Source organism: Tinamus guttatus, unplaced genomic scaffold, assembly GCF_059628265.1.
Source record: "Tinamus guttatus ecotype Peru unplaced genomic scaffold, ASM5962826v1 Tinamus_guttatus_pri_ptg000327l, whole genome shotgun sequence".
NCBI classification, from domain to species: domain Eukaryota; kingdom Metazoa; phylum Chordata; class Aves; order Tinamiformes; family Tinamidae; genus Tinamus; species Tinamus guttatus.
Genome location: NW_028288861.1, coordinates 4696338 through 4715829, shown reverse-complemented (window position 1 = coordinate 4715829; position 19492 = coordinate 4696338). Strand labels below are relative to the sequence as shown.

Below are 19492 nucleotides of genomic sequence, written 5' to 3'. Positions count from 1 at the left end.
CATTCCCTGGATCTTTGCACAGGAGGAACCACCAACATGCAATCACCAACACTTCATTCTACATTTTCTGGCCCATTATTAATGCTTTTATGAATCCAATAACAAGCACGGAATGAAGGACAGAGGCCATGCCCATTAAAAACACTCTCTTTCATCACTGTTTATTGGAAGGATACTTTCAGCTAACAGCTTTTGTTTCTAAAGAACCTCACCCAAAGGGAAAAAGCTAAAAATCCAAGAAGATGCAATGGGCGGTGCCAGGATATAGATGAGGATGGTAGCCCTAAGCTACACGGGCTCTGCGTGAAAAGCTTTGGCATCTGAAATACTTCAGTTATAGTTAAACTGGCGGTCAATTTGCCTGGCTTTTTTCACAGGATGGAAGGCAACATGTTCAAGAAGCTGGTCAGTAGAGTGTAACAGATGTCTCTCTCCTATATTCCTTTGCACTCTGACTTGGATTACTGACAAAATCAAAGCAGTTATTTTCCTCCAGTAAAAAACAGAATTAACTTTTTTGCTCTGGTTTCCTGATGAGAATAAAGAAGCTGAAATCTCCCCCTCCTGTTGGCACCCTTACCAACAGCAGTGCACCCTGGAAGCAGCAGCAGGATAACACGTGCTCCCTCCAGCAACCACACCGGCATCTCTCATGGCAGTAGGACAAAAATCTCACTCAGTATCTGTGCACAGTGTCTTTAAGGCAATGAGGGAATGAGAGTATTCACTACTCAGCCTAATACTGTCACCTCAACATTTGATACTTCCATAATCTGTTTAGACAAGGCTATTTAAAATTATTGTAATTTCATTAGGATTTGTCCTCTGGTTCTAAATCAGTTCCCTGGGGCTCAAACCGCTTAAGAGCATCTTCACAGAGGGTTTCACTTGTAATTAACATGGAAGATATGGGATATCTCTGAATTAAAATTTCTTGAAGCAAAATGCAAGTTAAAGGTGGTCCCCAAGCAAGTACTACTCATCAAATATTGTAAAATACTTATTTTGGTTATAAGTTATTGATTGATTTATTTAGGAGAAAATCTGATTCAATTATGATATGCTAATTTGGGAAAGAAACTTCAGGTCATCTGTATGTCCTACTTTGGACTCTGTGCTTATATATCTTATATAAGATTAAATTGTTAATAGAAGCTACAAACAGAAGTCTGACACAATCACAATCTCCGAGGCTACCAGATATTTACTGACTTGCAGAATTCTATGAGCCTTCTGAACACTTTATTTAATCATTACCTGCTCAGTGAGTTACTGTTTCTGTGCAACCTGCCCAAATGAGGCACAAAAACACAGGAATAAACAGGACCTCAAACATTAGTGGTTCCAATCCCCTCCTAATACAGATTCCCACATCCCCAGAAAACTTGCCCAAAATTCATTAAGCTTTGTGATAAGTTCTGTAATCTCCTATTACTCTTACTAAAGAAAAGATCCAGAATATTCCTCTAATGGCCAGAAATTCTTTTTTTTTTCTAGACTGAAGTTATTCAGAGCCACTTTATATTGATGTATGCCAATATCTTTAAGGTTATATGCCCTCTCTTCCTTTGGTGTAATTGCCAGTCCAGCAAACCCAACCTGAAGTTCAGGAATCCAGAAAATAAATAGCACCAACTCTTCTAGCAGGAAGAGAACACGTAAAACGAGGCTTTTCCACTCCCCTGAATAAATTTGCCTGTGCTTGATTCAGTGTGTAATTCAAATGATGAACAACAGCACAGCCACATTTGCTTTGCTATCTTGTTCCTACATGTTTGATAGGAATATGGAACAATAAAGAGGTATTTAGATCAATACAGTAATGAAATACGACCGAATTCCTGCACACAGCAGGACGCACAGCATTACAGGCAGTGTTTGCACAAGCCTCTTTCCGAGCACAACAAACGAGGGTTGACAAATTGAATCAAAAAGTTGCTGAAACCATAAAGCTATCACATTGCCCACTGAGATATACTGCACATCCTCCGCTTGCAGTTGTGTGCGGAACTTCTGTGCCTTGAGCCTACTAAGAATACCCAAGTTAGGCATATCAGATTTTAACTGACATACCTGTTCATGCCTTTCATTTGTTTTAGTAATTTCACTGTATTTCAATAGCCAAAAACTTGATGCAGGGCACATTAATAAGAACTATGCTAACTATATTTTTAATACCCAACATGCAGAAGATAAAGAACCAACCGAAGTGTATGGCTCTGATGTATTCCTTTCTTTTTAACTCCAGTTAGTTGATCCCTAGTAAAAGACAAGCCTGCTTATTCAACCCTCTGGTACGGACCTTTCTGGTGGACTAAAGTCTAGAAAATGAGAAACACTAAAAGACCCTTGAATTTCTGCATACCAAAAATATCACCAATATTCACTGCATCATTAAGGCTTGTAGTGGAGGTTCTGGCTTACAAGACTTACGGTAGAGTCTCCCCAAGCCTTAGATATAGTGACTGTGCACCTGAATCAAACCCTGAAATGCTCTTTCTAGTCTTCTAAAAAGTAAGCTTTGAAGCCCACCTGAGGTTGAAAGGAATTTTACTTTTAAGTCGCCTACTTCCTTCCAGAGTTGACAAAGATAGACTTCACATGGAGTCAATATGAACCTCATTCAGGCAGATGATTAAAAACTCCTCCCCCAAGCAAGTATCAGCACCTATCTTCTATCACCCTGATTGCTATCAGCTCACTAAGGAATACCACCCAGGAGACCTGGGAGTTAACAGTAGCTGACCAAGACTAACGCAGAGTTTTGAAGGATGAAGACATACAAAGATACACAGCATTTTTCCATCTGCTGATAAACAGGTATTGAGTGTTCTCGGAAGGAACCTCATGCCCAACTCAGTGTAGCAGCATCTGACCACACCACTCTCACGCTTGTAGCTTAGGCTACCTTTTCCACTGCATGGTTTTCAAATTTCCTGGCAAAACTTTCAATTATGAATAGAATTGGTGAATCCAAATTATATCTACCAGGGAGCTCTGAAGAGCCCCTTTGACAAGTTCGCTATTCTACAGTTAAGATAGGCCTGCAATTACACAGTTTGCACTGAAGAGGCAGAACACAATCTTGCAAGAACAAAGACTTCTGTCTTAGCTAGAATTTCAGCTAGTGATGCTGAAATCACAGATGTATTAAGATTAAAAAGTTACCCATCTCCTTGAACAATCATCATAAAGAGCTTTGCTGTGTGACATCTCATTACATCTAATAACGTCAAAGAATCGCTGGTATGACTTTCCCTTAAGGGATGCAGGCTTCACACTCACGATACAGACCTGGATTGTCCTGAAGGCTGAATTTTGGCTGTGCCACCTCTCCAACCTGCTTGCTACCTTCTCCTTGGAGAAGTCTTTGAACAACTGTTCTGACAGCCAATACTTCCAAAACAGCCAAAAACATCCTCTTGTGCCTACAAACTAGTGGATAATTAGAGCTTAAGGCACTGCCACCCTGCCTACATGAAAGACTATGTAAAGCTTAAAACAACCCTCTTCCCAGGTGACTGACAGGAGGAATCCTATTAAAGAAACTGAGAAGCAGAGGGATCTTACAAGCTGGATCCACTCTTGTCCTGGGGTTAGATTGCCGTCATTAATTAATTAGAAAGGATAAAAACTTCCATTTTTCAATAGATCGCATGGAGAAAGCAGCGGGAACACAATTGTTGCTCCTAAAATTGCTTGGTTTTGGCCATGGCAAACTGAACACAGAGAGCACGATAATTCAATACATGCTGTATTTTTTAAGCACAGTAGAGCGTTAAGCCACGGAAAACTTCTCTAGTGGCATCTGTGCATAGCCACTATTTACATGAAGTATAGGTATAAAATAAAAAGTTACTCCTTCTGACACATTGCCACTTTCTACATCTCCTTAGCTACCTTGATTGGTGTTTTTATGCCCTTATCCACTCCACCTCCTGCTTTCAAGGTCACTTCCCCATCATCTGCAGATGATAATAAGCATTTGATCAGACAAGATCAAAGTCAAAATATTCTCTTTTGACATACGAATATGATTTTACAAATCATACAACTTCTGAAAGGTCTTAATACAGACAGCTGTGGGAAAGAGTATTTCTATTCAATGAAATGGACAATATAAACTATTTCATCATTTTAAATTTCTTTTTTCTTTCTTTTTTGGGGTGTGCTTTTCTTTATTGGGAGTGAAGGAAGGGAGTGTGTATGTAAGAGGCAGATTTGATCATTTATTTTATTAGAAGAAATAGCTAGGGGAAAAAATTCAGTAGCATTATTCATATGGACTTTCATTATCTTTTGTAATTGACAGCTGAACACAATATTCATTTATTCCTCCTATTCAAAATAATTGGTCTAAAGCAACATTGCTGGTGAGACTGTACTTAACATACATTTAGCTTCTGTTACCAAAGCTCAGAGAAACACAGTTTTCAAGTCCGAGTTGGACATAGCTGCTTCTCCAATACCTAGATACTATTTCTCGGACTCATTAAATTTAAACAACTCTCTCCATAAGCCAGGTGCTATGGCAATTTAAATATATATTGAAAAAGTTGAGCCATTAATGTGTAAATTCAGACTGTAGTTTGGTCTCCAGATTAAATTTACAGTGCCTACTGGGGACAGAGGCTTCACAATAACGTACCAGGAGCGCCCAAAACTGAGATAACCCTGGCAATAACTTGGATATGTCAACCGCAATTTTTCTGACAATAGCAGAAAACAATTTAGTAGACAAATTAATGTTGGATGAAGACAAAGAAAAATTTTATAATTCTCCCTCATGTAATATTTTTGTTTTTCTTTTAAATCTATCCTAAACTTAGACTTTTCTTCCTTGTAGCCATTTTTAAAAATATAAATATCAAAATACAGCATAAAAAGTATAAATGGTTTTCTGGAAAAGGTTAAAAAATATGATATTGAAAACATTTCCCACTCACAAATAGTTCAAGCAAAACTTACCATCAACAAAAAGTTTTGACAATTTCCATAAAACATCTTTTAAAATTTACTGAAGAAACTAAAGATGTTTCTCCCTCCAGAAGGAAGAGAGGGAGAGCAGGAGAGAAAGACTAAGTGAGGAAAGGTAAGAAAAGGGAAGAAGGGAGGAAAAGAATGAACGAAGAGAACCGAAAGAAAAACACTGTAGGTTATTGTTAAACTAAAAGAAGCAAAAAACAGAAGCAATACAACTGTGATTTACATCAAAGGAAAAGATACTGGAAGAAACAGACATGAAGAGGAATGACAGAATAGAGATACACTTGTAATCCTTTAACTGTATGCTCCCTGCAACTTGCTCTGCTGCATTGGGTTTTGATCATTTTTCTTCAGAAAAGACAAGAGAACAGCACTGTACCTCTGCAACTTGCATACCTATTTCACCTTTATCTCATAAATGACGATTCTTTTTTATAGTAATTCATACCTAATTTTCTAACAACTTCAACAATATTTTCTTTTTTAAAATCTAATTTGAAATTCTTCTTTCAATGCTGAATTCTGTGCACACAGACTACTCATTAACTGCAACTTCCTGCTCTTGTACATTACCATGTTCACACAAGAGGAGCTTCTACTCTCAGGTCACACACACTTTATCCTGCGCACGCTACACCAGGCAACCCCTTTGGTCTGTGCAATATAGACATGAACATGAGTTTGGCTCACCAGTTTGCTCATAGCATTTTGTAAAATGTTTTCAGAAGTTAAAAGTGCCAAGTTTCTTCAACTCAGTGGGGTCCCTCTATCACTTCCCTTTCAATGAACATATTTGATCATTAAAAAAAATTCTAATACTTTTAAAGCTTAATCAGTAAAGAGAGGATACGTTTTGTTCTGTTTTTACTTAACCTATCAAAACCCTGCCATCAAAAAAACACCCTACTAACTAGATTTTTTGAACATTTGTAACTGAATTAACTTTTGTTAATTGGCACCTTGGGTAAAAATGCCAGCCCTTATCTGCAAAAGGCATTCAGGAGATAATTATGTTCTGCATGCTAGTGGAAATATGGAACCATTAGGTAAAATAATAGAAGTTACAAGACATGTCAAAAGTTTTGCACCCTGTCAGCTTCAAATCTAAAAAGCAGGACAAGTCATTCCCTGTAAGACTTTTTTTTCATTTTTTGGCTTTTATAAAACTTTGAAAAACATATGAAAAGCATTCACCTGGCTTTCACATTGCTTATCTTGACTAATTCTAGTTTATTTAAATGCTGAGATTGTTCAAATATACACTTTGTGTGAAAACAAAATACAAAAGATAGGCAAATTAAGAGCACTGACATAAACAACCCATCCTTTTACCTTCAAGGCAAAAGGATAAAAACAACTCAGGCCAAAGCTCACATCTGTATGCTTAAAAGGTTGCTCAGTAAGATATGAAATTACTTGTCTGTCTCAATCCACCTCCCATTGGACATGTGTGTTTTTCTAATGGCTTCCACTACCATGGCATCTTGACAACCATAGAAAAGAGTGATATGACAAAGTTTAGCAAGTGAAATGACAACTCCAGTTCTAACCTCAAGTAAATTCTGTCAATTAAGGCAGTGTCACTCTCTGGGGCTCTCTAGCTGTCACATTTCACTAAAACAAACTTCACTTTAATTTTAATAAAAAGCATGTGATAGGCAACCTACTATAGTTCCCAATCAACCTGCACAATTAAAATTCTCCAAGAGGAAGAAGGCCTTACACTAAGAGGTTTTGGGACTTCCTTTCTCATCAGCGCTGACTTTCCACTCTCCATGAAGCCTTCAGACTCTGAAGTTAGAATCAACTTTCTAAAGGCAGGGAATGACTAATTCTCTCCTGATTTTTAGGAAGGCTAATCTTTCATCTCATACAGTATTTGTCTCGTTGATTTAGGGCTCCTCTGTGTGTGTGTGTGTGTGTGTGTGTGTGTGTGTGTGTATTTGTATATATATGTGTGCAAGTGGACTAATTATCAAGTAAACTTACACTTATCAGTTTATAACTCACAGGAAATTGCAGGCCTCAGTTTTCATAATGCTGATAGTTTACACAGAACTGGCTGATACCAGATGCATCACCTGAAATCCCAAAAGTTTTAAATTGTAAAAGCTAGCAAATATATATGGAAACTTCAACTTTTCCTGAGCATTTATGTTCAGGACATAAAAAAGGATCCACTCCTGGAGATCTCAGATGCACAACGTGGAACAGCAAAACAGAATAGAAGTAAAGTAGAACTAAAGAGAAAATAAGCGACAATGGACAAAAAACAAATCATCTTTTCTCCAGACTGACCCTGGATTTCTGTTTGGAAAGCAGATTGGCCATGGAATATAGGAACTGTAGTGGAACGGAAAGATCGAACAGTATTTTCAAGCTTTCATATCATTTCTCATCTACCAGTTTACTGAAGAAAGACTGCAAACATGAGAAAAGCTAGGAGTAATTAAAAGGATCATGTAAAATATTTCCCTGTAATGAAATTCAAAATAATAAAACACAACAAAAGATGTGAGTTTCTTTTTCATCTCATTTTAACGAAATAAGTACTCAAATTTGCCATTCCAAATAGTTTTATACATTTGGAATACTCTTTAATAATAAAAAATGTTATAAGAAATATTTTGTTGTTTGGTTTTGATGCATTAGGTATTGCTCTAACCTCTTTTTGAGTCAAGAAATACAGGACTTAGGATGCAGGATTAGAAGAAAAAAAGATTCTAAAATTAAAAACCAATACTCCTTTACACCTGCTATCAGTCCCTCTCCTGCTGCCAACTGCTACAATACTACAGTTTGTCATTTGACAGCTAAACACCCTAGAAGTAAAACACTTTCCTGTGTTTTCTCACGCTCACAGAACAATATCTAAGTGACTGGCAAAGATATTCATGCAGATTATGTAAATTTATTTAGAGATAAAATAAATGTTTTCTACACCATCTATCCTCAAGAAACTACAAACGAAAAAGAAAAAAAGAAAACGTTACTCATACTGTATCTCATATATCCATGCAAATCAGAGTATAAATTTAATCCTAAATAGGCAGTGCACTTCTAAATAAACTTAACATATATACATACACAGGTAGTGTCTCAGAAATAAAATAAAATAAAATAAAATAAAATAAAATAAAATAAAATAAAATAAAATAAAATAAAATAAAATAAAATAAAATAAAATAAAATAAAATAAAATAAAATAAAAATAAAATAAAATGGCAAAAATTATGCTACTAATGCCATGACTTCCCAAGGCATCCTCAAAGAAAATATAAATAACAAGAAATTTGGAAAGAACGTAAGAGCAGCAGATCACCAAATACTTTCTGATAAACAAAACAACAACCAAACAACACACAACTTAGAAACATAAACTGCAAAAAGATGGAATTGACCAAAAAAAAAAAAAAAAAAAAAAAGCCCACCGCAAAAGTCTATACAGGGCACCCTGAAGACAGAGTCCAAGAAAACAAGCACATGTTAAAAAAAGTTGTAGTCTATCAACCAGACCGAAAACAAATAACAAAAGTCAAAGAAGAAAGCAAAGTAATGTCACAATATACAGGAACAAGCCTTTCCAATGGTAATGAGAAACACCCACAATTCACAAGCAGGAACATTCCCTATAATTCACTAGAATTTGTTTGTCCAATAAAAACTCAGGGAATTACAAATCTTATCACTCCTCCTCTGCCGTGCTCACTTTCACAACAGCATGAGCTACAACTTTACGCTCTAGGAACTTAACTACTGTACGGTACAGAAGGAACAAACAGGCAAGACAAATGTAAACTCAGGTCACATTCCTAATCTTATGAAGTTAAGACTGCTAAATAACAAGCTAAATTGAGCAATGGTGTTAACTGTGAGAAGCCCTTTTGGAAGCAGAAAGTTCAATTAACAATTTTATGCGACTGTTTTAGGACAGTTCAGCAGTCATAAAAGCCAGTTCTCATAAAAATAGAATGACAAAAAGTAGTAGTAAAGTTTAAAAAGAGACATGGAAAGGAAATTTATCTCTTTCTATGCCATATGAAGGCAATATGCATTGATTGTTCGTTTTACCTGTTTTCTGTTTCTTTTTCAAAATCAACATTTTGTCTACTTTGATTTGCTTCAAAACCTGATTTAACATAGGTGAGAACTACGTCTTTATTACATATCGTATACACTATGAAAAAATGATAAAATTATGTAAATGGTAAATTACTAAAAAAATCTGCCATTTCCAATTTCACTTTATTATTCTTAAATTAGAATAAGAACATTGCTATTGTTAGCAAGAAACCCTCGCTTTTTATTACCTTCTAAGAACTTGTAAGTATTAGGACAAAAACTTTTTTAATTAAGGACATCATTTTCCTGATGGAGCATTTCAGTTACAAAGAACTTGTGACAAACAGACCTCAGTAAATCTTCAAATGCAGGATTCAGTAAATCTTCAACTGCAAGTCCAGAATTCGGGTACCTTCCCACAGCAGCTAAGAGCATCGTGCACCGACAACGCAACCTCAGCCACTGCAGTCTCCCTGGGGAACAGGCGCGGGGTCTCCGAATGGTGAGAACCTAGTGACATCTCCTGCGTTGGGCTGGGACATTTCGAGGGACTGTACTGAACACCAATTATCGATAGCTGCCACACATTAAAAGAACTCATAGTCCACAAAAATAAAGTCACACCTCTCGATTTTCACCATCTTTTTGCCTTTATGTAAAGCATTTAATGTGATGAGCAAATTTACTCAAAACTTCCATACCTCACTAATACCTCAGCACATTGCTTAAAACGTGGCAGTAAAAGGTCTTCCAGCTCTGTAAAATCCTCTGTAAAAATTCAAACTCATAACACCAGAAAAAAAAAGTATTAGTTTACTAAACTTCCATACCTCACTAATACCTCAGCACATTGCTTAAAACGTGGCAGTAAAAGGTCTTCCAGCTTTACTACTCATCTATGCTACAAATTTTGGTATTGCAATAAAGAAAATAGGTATAAATCTTGTGTTTTTATCATCATACATTGCAGGCCATAGATAAGCTAAAGCACTAGAAGCCTCCTCTTCCACTTCTCATGGGGAAAAAAAAAGCCCTTAAATCCTTCATCACAGCCCTGTCAATCTGCTACCTGCCACCACTCAATGCAATCACAGAGAGCAGATGAAACACAGCTGCCATGAGCAGCACTAACCCCAGCTTCAAGGCAATAGCTTTACAGCTGAGGTCAGGTGATAGCACGTGCCCTAACCCTGGAGTTTGATATATGTCAAAGGATCAGGTTTTTCTAAACTACACACCATGCAAGATTATGAGACACCACCATAAAGTCTTAACACTGAATTAAAGTATTTGTCAGATTTTTTTTTTAATGTAGATATATGGATAGGTGAGATTATGATGCAAGTTTGCAGCAGTGACATGACCCTGGTTAGCTAAATATACAAGATCCTGCCTGCTTTTTAAATGACTTCCTTTCAGTAGATTTTATTAGGCTGAAACAACAGTGATGACTTTGCTGTGAAACCAGGGCATAATGTCTCAAAATCCTTAGCACCTTCACGTGTGAGCATCTCTAGTGCACTCACTGACTTTTCTACATATACTTGTTGGTATACTACATATACCATTATCCCAGCCTATGAACTTTAAAGATTTATGGTATCTTCCAATATGTCAGGCAACCTGATATACATAGAGGTATATACATGGTTAATATTTTAAATATACTTATGAATAAATATTTCAGTAATATTTAATTATTAATATTTACTGCCTTCGCTTCCGTGCATCAAAACACAAACAGAAAGAAACAACCAAAATACACGGGGTCTGCTTGTACACCAATACTTTGCAAGCCAGAATCCAAGAGAGTCAAAGCTACTACTTTTTTTTTTTAATTAATATATTTACATGATATGACCAAGAAGTGGAGCAAATGATCCCACTAATTATTTAAGATCACAGTATCACAAACAATTACAGATTAGTTGAGGGTAGAGGGGACCTCAGGAGATCATCTAGTTCACAATCTGCTCATGCAAGGTCACCTAAAGTTTTTCCTCATATTCAGACAGCATATAGTGAATTCAGAATGTTTATTATTGTTTCACATATGTAAAACCATTACTGTTCATTAGAAATTCAGTCTTGTGAGATGCTGAGCACCCTTTGAGAAGCAGCATTCTTTAACCTCTGTTGAAATCAATGGGACTTGCGGGCAGCCTGCATCTCAGGATTGATTTGTAGGAGTTTAAATCCTCTGTAAAAATTCAAACTCATAACACCAGAAAAAAAAAGTATTAGTTTACTAAAGCACTACACAGTTCATCTGATTAAGTGTCATGCATTAATAGCACTGCCAGCTTTTAATTTAAAAAAGCAATCATGACGACAAACTAGGTTATTTTATTAATATTAATATGCAGTAGGTACAGATAGAAAAAATTGTAGTATGGCACAACTGCCTTTCCTTCCAGAATACTAACATACTAGACTTTTCAATCTTTCTGAGACTTAACTTAAAAGAAAATACAATTGTAATGCTGACATGTCAAAAACCAGTATTTTTCATCGCCACAATACTGACAGAATAATTTGTCACTCTAAACACTGAAAGAATTTGAGTGACATCTTAAAAAAATATTTTTCTAAAGCTACAAAACTTAAACTACAAATACTTCAAACTTAAAACTTCAAATCTCTGAAGCAGTCAAACAGCACGTGTACCTGCAATAGGAACGTTCTGCGAGACTGACAGCTGCACATCTCCCGTTCCAGGTGGCATGTCAATTACTAAATAGTCCAGATGGCCCCAGTCAACCTAAAAAGCAACAATAAATACGTATGTTGGAGGTCTGGGTGGTTTTAAGGCACTTCATAGGAAAGAAGTACTGAAATAAAGCACTCTGAATCAACATGCAAGCCAAGAAATTTCTAGTCATACTTTTAGTGAGGGATTAAGACATCTTCCCCCATGATATGCAATCTTTGCTGACCATTCAAAATTAGGAGTATAACTATTATTAACATCAGGAGCATAATGTTTATTGAACTTCTTCCTCAACAAATTTAAGTAACTTTACAACACAGTTGGCAAATCAGAGGTTAGAAGCAAGTGTTAAATCAAGTTCAAATACTGCCTGTTGTGTAACAAATACTGGCGGGGAATTCTTTCCATATATTTTAAGCCAATCTTGTCACTATTTCGAAACTTGAAACTATACAGAAAATGGGTTTGTTATTCAAGTTATTCAGACACTGTATTTTTGTTAGAAAAAAAAAGTGTTGTTGCAAAACAAATCTCTTAGTTAAAAGTCACCATCTATATTATTATATAAGCTTAAAATAGCCTTAAGACATCACGCAATGAAATTGGTTGCTAGGCATCAAATGAGAGTGACCAATTAAAGCTTCCAGGCTCAATCCTGTGTATTGCTGGGATTATTTATACTCCGGATTTCCAGGAGGGCTAAAGAAAGTCCCTGTGCTGTAATGCACATTTTCTTGAATGCTGATGCTCACGCGGCGGAGGCTGCCTAGCAGAGCAGCTGCTCCCACCCTACGGAAAGGAACCCAATCTCGGCCTTGTCCGTACCATGTAAAGCTGCTCTCTTTGGTCTCCACGTTTTCCAACAGTTTAACCAACTCTCAGGAGATTCTTGAGTCAATGCTGACAATGCTGCTGGATAAGACCAGTATATTCTTTCTAGCCACTAATCTTGATATTGGGTCTTTTATTTCTTTGGGATAAAAGCTCTAGAAATCACAGCCCCAATAAGAATAAGAATCCACTAAAGACCTCTCCCACTTTTCAGTCCACACACACACAATGTGATTATATGGCATATTTGTACAGTATACCACAACCTAATACAGGAGAATGTCCAACTAAGAAGGAGGTTTTCTTTCTCTAATTTTACTTGCTCTAGCAGTGTTATCTCAATAGCACAAACAACCAAGGATTTTGCCTATCTCCGCTTGTTCGAGAACGTCAGGGGAACGGTCATTCATTTTCATTCTTCTCCTGCATGGGTAATCATGTTCTGAGGAAGCACAAGCGACTTTAAAACCAGACCACGAGCACAATGCACCATTCCATTGAGAAATAGCATCTTTCAAAGCTGATTGATGAAGATGGAAGATTTTAGAGCACTTGTGGGAAAAGATGGGTAGGAAAGTTAGTTACAAATTCTGATTTTAGATGTCTAAATTAGGGACTCTGCATTGCTCTCAGACAAAAGCTACAAGAGCTGTAAATGATACCAGGGTTAAGATGACTAGCATAGCCTAATCAGAATACTTACGTTAACCATAGCAAACCAAACGTCAGATTCTCATATTTAATACTGACCTAGATGACCAAAAACTATATACCTATATATGCTAATATACCTTGCAGATTTCTTGGGCAGCAAACAATTACAATCATGACAAGAAAATACAGCCCCAAGGGAAAAAAAAAATCATTATAAAGGAAGACAAACTGAAAGACAAAAGAATATCTACAGTAAAAAGCAACCGTATTCAATGACCAAGTTCTTTACAGTCTCCAAAACTGAACACACACAGACACACTTTCTACAAATAGGCAAGTGCACAATACCTAAATGTGCAAGAGGCAAATCTTTCATAACAATCACCACCACTCTGAAATGGTGGGGTATGGGGCGAGGGGGTTTAAAACACTTGGCCTCAAATGGTCTTTTCCTCCCCCTGTGCCTTTTTTGAAGCAGTCCTGACACCTTTTAAGTCCAAATTTATGAGTCTGGTATCATACTCCTTAAAAACCCTCATACTGAACGTGAAAGGCAGTTGTTTCCTTGTCTTGTAGCAAGATGCAGTCCTGAAATACATGAGTGTCATGGCACTACTATCAAATTGATTTTTTCCATTTACTTTGTCTGACAAAAAAGTACAATTGTTGAAGCAACTTGGATATTGAGTAGTTTTCAGGCTTCTCTCCTCTTTCCCCCAACTCAATTTACATTTCTTTCAGGTACAATATTGCCTCAAAAGGGAAAAAAGACAAGCCAACTTTCATCAGGGGTGACTGGAATCATAAATACATAGACTATTTTTCAGTAGTTAAAAGCTGCCTATTTTCTCATAAACTTGATGATCCTTATCTTATTCTACTTCCTTTTGAGGAATAAGGTAAGTTTCTGGATCTGGACTACAGCTTTTCTCTGCACTTAGATAAGATGTCAGAATCTGCTTTTCCAACCTCCTCAGGCACTACAGTCACCTTCACCAAACTCTACGCAATCCTTCCATCAGGTGAGCACCACAGTACCCTAAACAAAGTGTTGAGACCTGTTCTACCACTATGTGACATGTTAATGGAAGATACAAAAGCCACTGCTCAGGCTGTTTCCTAAACATTTCGTTCAGTATGGAAGCACAAAGTGGTTGCTTTTTAAGCAGAGGTGGTAAGTTAAACGAACACCTTAATAAATAACTTGTTACTAAATAAATGCACGCAACAACAGTGACTTGAGCACTTACTTGGAAAAATCACCCTACTATAGCTGAATGTGGGAAGAGGGCAGAGAGCAGAGACCACAAAAGCTTTCCTTGTCAAATTTCTTTAGTAAGTGACTCCAGAACAAGCAAAAGAACATTCAGTACGGACTTTCTAGACTGTCCTAGGAGTAAAGATTTGTATCAAAGTTACAGACTTCTGAAAATAGAAGTTAATAATGCAATGTGAAGCCCCTGGTAAACCTTATTGCTAGGCAACAGGAAGATACTGCCAACACAGTGCAATTAAATTATAAAGCTGTACCTAATTTATGGCACTAAAATCACTTTATTTCGCATACTTTATTCAAATTCATGGACTGAAGAAACAAACTGGATTTATCAAGTGAACCGTGCTCAGTTATCATTCTTACAAATCTGAATAAACAGGAAAATAGAAGAGATGCATTGTCCAGGCAGCAGCAAAGATGATGTTTTGCTATTGTGCAGAGTAGGTGGAAGACATGTTCTTGTCACAGCACTTCAGAATATAGAATAACGAAACTGTCCAACTGTGCAAGTGCTGAAAACCTTTGCAAGAACTACTCTCCACACACCTCTGACTTATGTCAGTGCAATTATCGAAAGACAAATGGCAAACTGGAACAGAACTATTTCCAATCTTAAAAAAGAATCACATGAGTTCTTTCTTTTGGGGTTCTGGATTCAGTAACATAATCCTGTACATTCACAATCAAACCTACAAAAATAAAGCAGAAAAATAAATAGAAGTGCTTAGAAAGCAGTATATTACAAAAGAAGAATCTATAAAGTAAATCAGAGCTCATGGAATAACTTTAAAAATAAGTGTACATACACGTAACTTTATTCTGTTCCTTCCCACTTCTAAATTTGGGTGAGAATGGATTTAGCATCTCTAAGGCCAGGAGCACAGCTGGAGAACCAGAAAGGCACACACTGACAGAGTCACCCTGACAGAGCAGCGATTGCTGACAAGAACCAAGCTGGTGCTTTTGCCCAGGACTGAGCAGTGCCCTGCAGACACACGCACCTTCTCAGACTCTGCTTGGGCAACTCTGCCCCTCGCCATGTTTCTCTTTGTAGACTTGCTCTTATTCTCCTCTACACTGCAAGGAGATGTTCATCTTTGTGTAGGTTATTGGCTCTGCCATTCCCCACCAACAGGAACATACAAACAATAGGACAGTCCTTTTTTTTTTTTAAAAAAAAAAAAAAAAAAAAAAAAGAAGAAGAAGAAGAAGAAGAAGAAAAGAGTGCAATTTAGGAAAGTATACCCATTTGTTTTAAAAGTGTCCATTATTTAATAGGGCAAAACATTCCAGAATTGTTATTAAACAATCCAAAGAGAAAAAAGACATGCAGAGCCATTTTGAATCCAACTTAAAATTGGAACATGAAATCCAATGAGAGGATTTCTAAAAATCTAGTATTGTCATTCTTTACACATTATTAAAATGCGACATAAAATCAAGCTGCGATATAAAACAGTCATTTGAATGCAAATCCTGTTTATACACAACAATTTACCAAAGCACAACTATTAGTCCTTGTGTTCTCAATCAGTTCCAAAAGTGTCTGTATGCAAATGCAGCTCCATACAAACAAATGAACTCAGATTTACACATTACAGTAAAGCAGTTCCCTGTGCAAGCAGTAAGGGAGAGCAGTTGTACAAGCCTGCCTTGAAGCATTTCATATCTGTCAGCACCTTTGCCTCTAATATATATAGCATGCAAAACAATTTCAAACCATAGAAATAAAATTGCACTTATCTTAAAACAGCATTCTTCTTTTTTTTTTAAAAAAAAAAGATTTAACTTAATTACATTGCTTAATAATAAATGTCAAGTGCCATGTGCTTCTGTGTATTTTCTGCTTGCTCAGAAACACCATGAATACTTCTATACACATTACCTTAATCAATCACTCTGTTTATGTGACAATTCGTAATCCAAATACCAGATATGCATTCTGGAGTCAGGGCTGCAAACAGCAAGCTTAGCGTGAGGTGGAGCACGCAGAGACGCGTTTCTCCTGGGGAACGAGGCCTCCGTGCTCTCCGTGCACAAGGCAGCAATGACAGAGCATTAGCATAGAAGAGGGATTGCTACTTGTGGCTATGGAGTAATCCTGGTGTTTGGTAAATAACAGAAGACGTTATTTATTTGTTCTTATTAAGAGGAATACATGCAGAGTTTCAATCAAGCAGCACTGCAGGTGCAGATCTGGCAGCAGCCAGCCTAGCTCTGAACACCACGACGAGAAAAGCCCTAAGAGCTACATAGCAGACAGCTTCACGCGCACTCCCAGCTGCACCCCCACTAGCTCCTAGATACACGTGTGTGTGTGTGTGTACACATGCATATTATTCAATACTGCTAATTAGGCGAACAACAAAATGCAAGAACTCCTGCTAACATATGTATATATACTCAACAGTTTGCATATATTTACATATGTTAGTACAAGACGAAACGTATTAAAAAACATTTCCTTGAAAAATTACCTAAGACTGTTTAAACATAAGTGGGCAGTGGGGCAAATAAATAATTTCACGATCTAACTGATCTTTTAGCAACTTTAATCAAACATAAAATATTTTAATGAAGCCAATTTTATTTCTATATATTTTGACAAATGTCTTATAAACTACAGAACTAACACTCCCCAGGCATAGAGAGAGATTTGCTCTCAGTCCATACAGAAACTCATTGTTTGGTACTAAAATAACTACAGATCCCATAGCAGGATATTCCACAACACTTAATACAATTTGATAGTTTCTGAACAAAGAGCATTGTCCCTTTCAACTTGTCTCAGATGCTGAAACAACCTTGACAACTTGTCATCTGACACCAAAACCCGATGCACTGCCATCATTCCAACTGCCACCAAGGCACTTCTGAACAGCCTGCTTGCCAAAATTTAGGCAGATATTGCAGTGAAACATCAAATGTATTTGCTCCAGAGACTTCCATAAACAGAAGGAAAGTCTCCTTTCTGAATGCAGAAACTCACAGAAGTCGGTGACTACGAAGGAAGTTGGTCTCGGTTCAGTTCAACCACCAAAACAGCTTTATAAAATGTTAAATTTTAAGGCAAATAAAGAACGTAGTGCAGCATTCATCCCCATTTATACAATCAGCAACACTAAACAATCCCCAAAAGACAACAACGCAATGTTTATTCTTGGTGGGGAAAAGATATCCCTTTTGGAAATGCAGATACACCAAGAGATCTAGTGTAGGCCTGTAACACACCAGCATCTCCTACTCAGGAAGCTTAGTCAGTGCCCTACCAACCTAAATAGAACACGCCTACAGGTGTGGGGGCAGCTGGATACATTTTTTTTTTGAGGCTAATCATTAGGGACTATTACAAAGGAAAGGAACCGTGCATCCCCAGTGTAACTAATGACAATGGTATTAGCACTATCACACGTAAAAAGGAAAAAGAATAAAAAAGAAAATGAAAATATCGTCCACTAGAGACTGTTAAGAGCCTCTAAAAGCTGAGTCTCCAGTTCCCCAGGCACTCAAAGTACAGTTCTCTAAAACAAGGCCAGTTTGAGAAGTAAATTTCATTATGCAGGATGGGTTCGTCTTGAGATTGATCTGCTGCTGTCTACCCTTGATCCACAAACAGCCTACATTTCATTATTTAGTGAAGCTTTTCTTCAGAAATATACCATGATGATGTTCACATTCTATCATACATATTTTTCTGAGGTTCACTTTCTTCACCATCTGCATTTTGATGCCTAGAAAAAAAACACATACTGCTAGGCAAATTTCTCTTCTCATGTCTTTTAACAATAAAATTAAGCAGAAAGAATAAAGTAACATAAATCTGAACAGATTGGAAGAAAGTGGGCTAGCATCAAATCATCCAATTAACCTGATCATCAGGCTGATATAACTGTTGTACCCATATCACCTAAACCATAAATTCACTCTGAATTCTCCCTTTAAATATGCAAAGCCATCAGCACTGTTTAGCTATCAAACCCAATGTCAACAGAACATTTTAAAGGCAGTATTACCAGGCTATATTTAAGTCCACAAAACTTATATATGGTTATATGGTATGTGCAGATTTGCAGTGTAACAACAGATGGAAACATTGCAAATATCAAAAGGAAGAAACATGTTCAGTTCATCCACTGCATAAGTGTTAGTCAACATTTTTGCAATCATATAGAAGGCTGATGTACAGTTCAAGATACAACACAATCTAGGCAATGCAAAGGAAAGCTCGTAGCTCTGCACAAGTCACTTATCTTCTTTAAGCTTCAGCTCATACATATCCAGCTACAAAAAGGAAATCATGATAAGAAATGATAAGTACTGACAGACTCCACTTGGTGCCTATAACTGACGCATTGATTTTAAATTAGTACTTAATTAAAAAAAAGGCCTGAAAATTCAGCTTTTTAAGTATAATGACTAATTTCGTGCAGAAGATGGAACTTCTTCAAAGGCCTGTCTAAGGCTGTCATGAACTCTAAGGAAAAATGATAGCAGAAAAAAAAAATAGAATGATGGATGTTATCTTTCATGCTCCTGAAGAAATTCCTATGATATTGCCATAAATAGTGCAGTATAAAAACTGGAATAGAGTCAATTAGATGTAGACCACTGAGCTGAGGTCAAAGAAAGTAAATCTCCATGAAGCACTTGTTTTTCATCAAGGTATTATCAGATCACAGTGAAAGTGGTCTTGAAACATTCATTTCCAGTAATATAGTCTCTTTTTTTTTTCTTCCTCCATTAAGAGAAGTCTGTTTTTCACAAATGCGGAGAACACTACATCTTAAACACTTTCCATGATGAAAATTCCCAAACATATCCTCCACAGTCACTGCTTTTCAATTAGCCTACTCCTGCTAACCAAACTAGACAAGGCCCTGCTTGCACTACTTGGAAAACAACAATCAGTACATCCAAAGAGAAACAAGAGGTCACAACCAGGCTGTACAAAATAAAGATTCAAGGGGGTGAGA

The 19492-nt window shown here is 36.9% G+C and overlaps 1 protein-coding gene across 1 annotated transcript in view; it reads right to left on the bottom strand.

Annotated features, from left to right (window-relative positions):
- Window positions 1–19492, bottom strand: part of NUBPL (NUBP iron-sulfur cluster assembly factor, mitochondrial) — a 73864-nt gene that overhangs the window by 21779 nt on the left and 32593 nt on the right. Inside the window, exon 6 of the mRNA XM_010213006.2 lies at window positions 11716–11809. Coding sequence (XP_010211308.2) covers window positions 11716–11809 — 94 coding nt within the window. The remainder of the gene's footprint in view (window positions 1–11715; window positions 11810–19492) is intronic.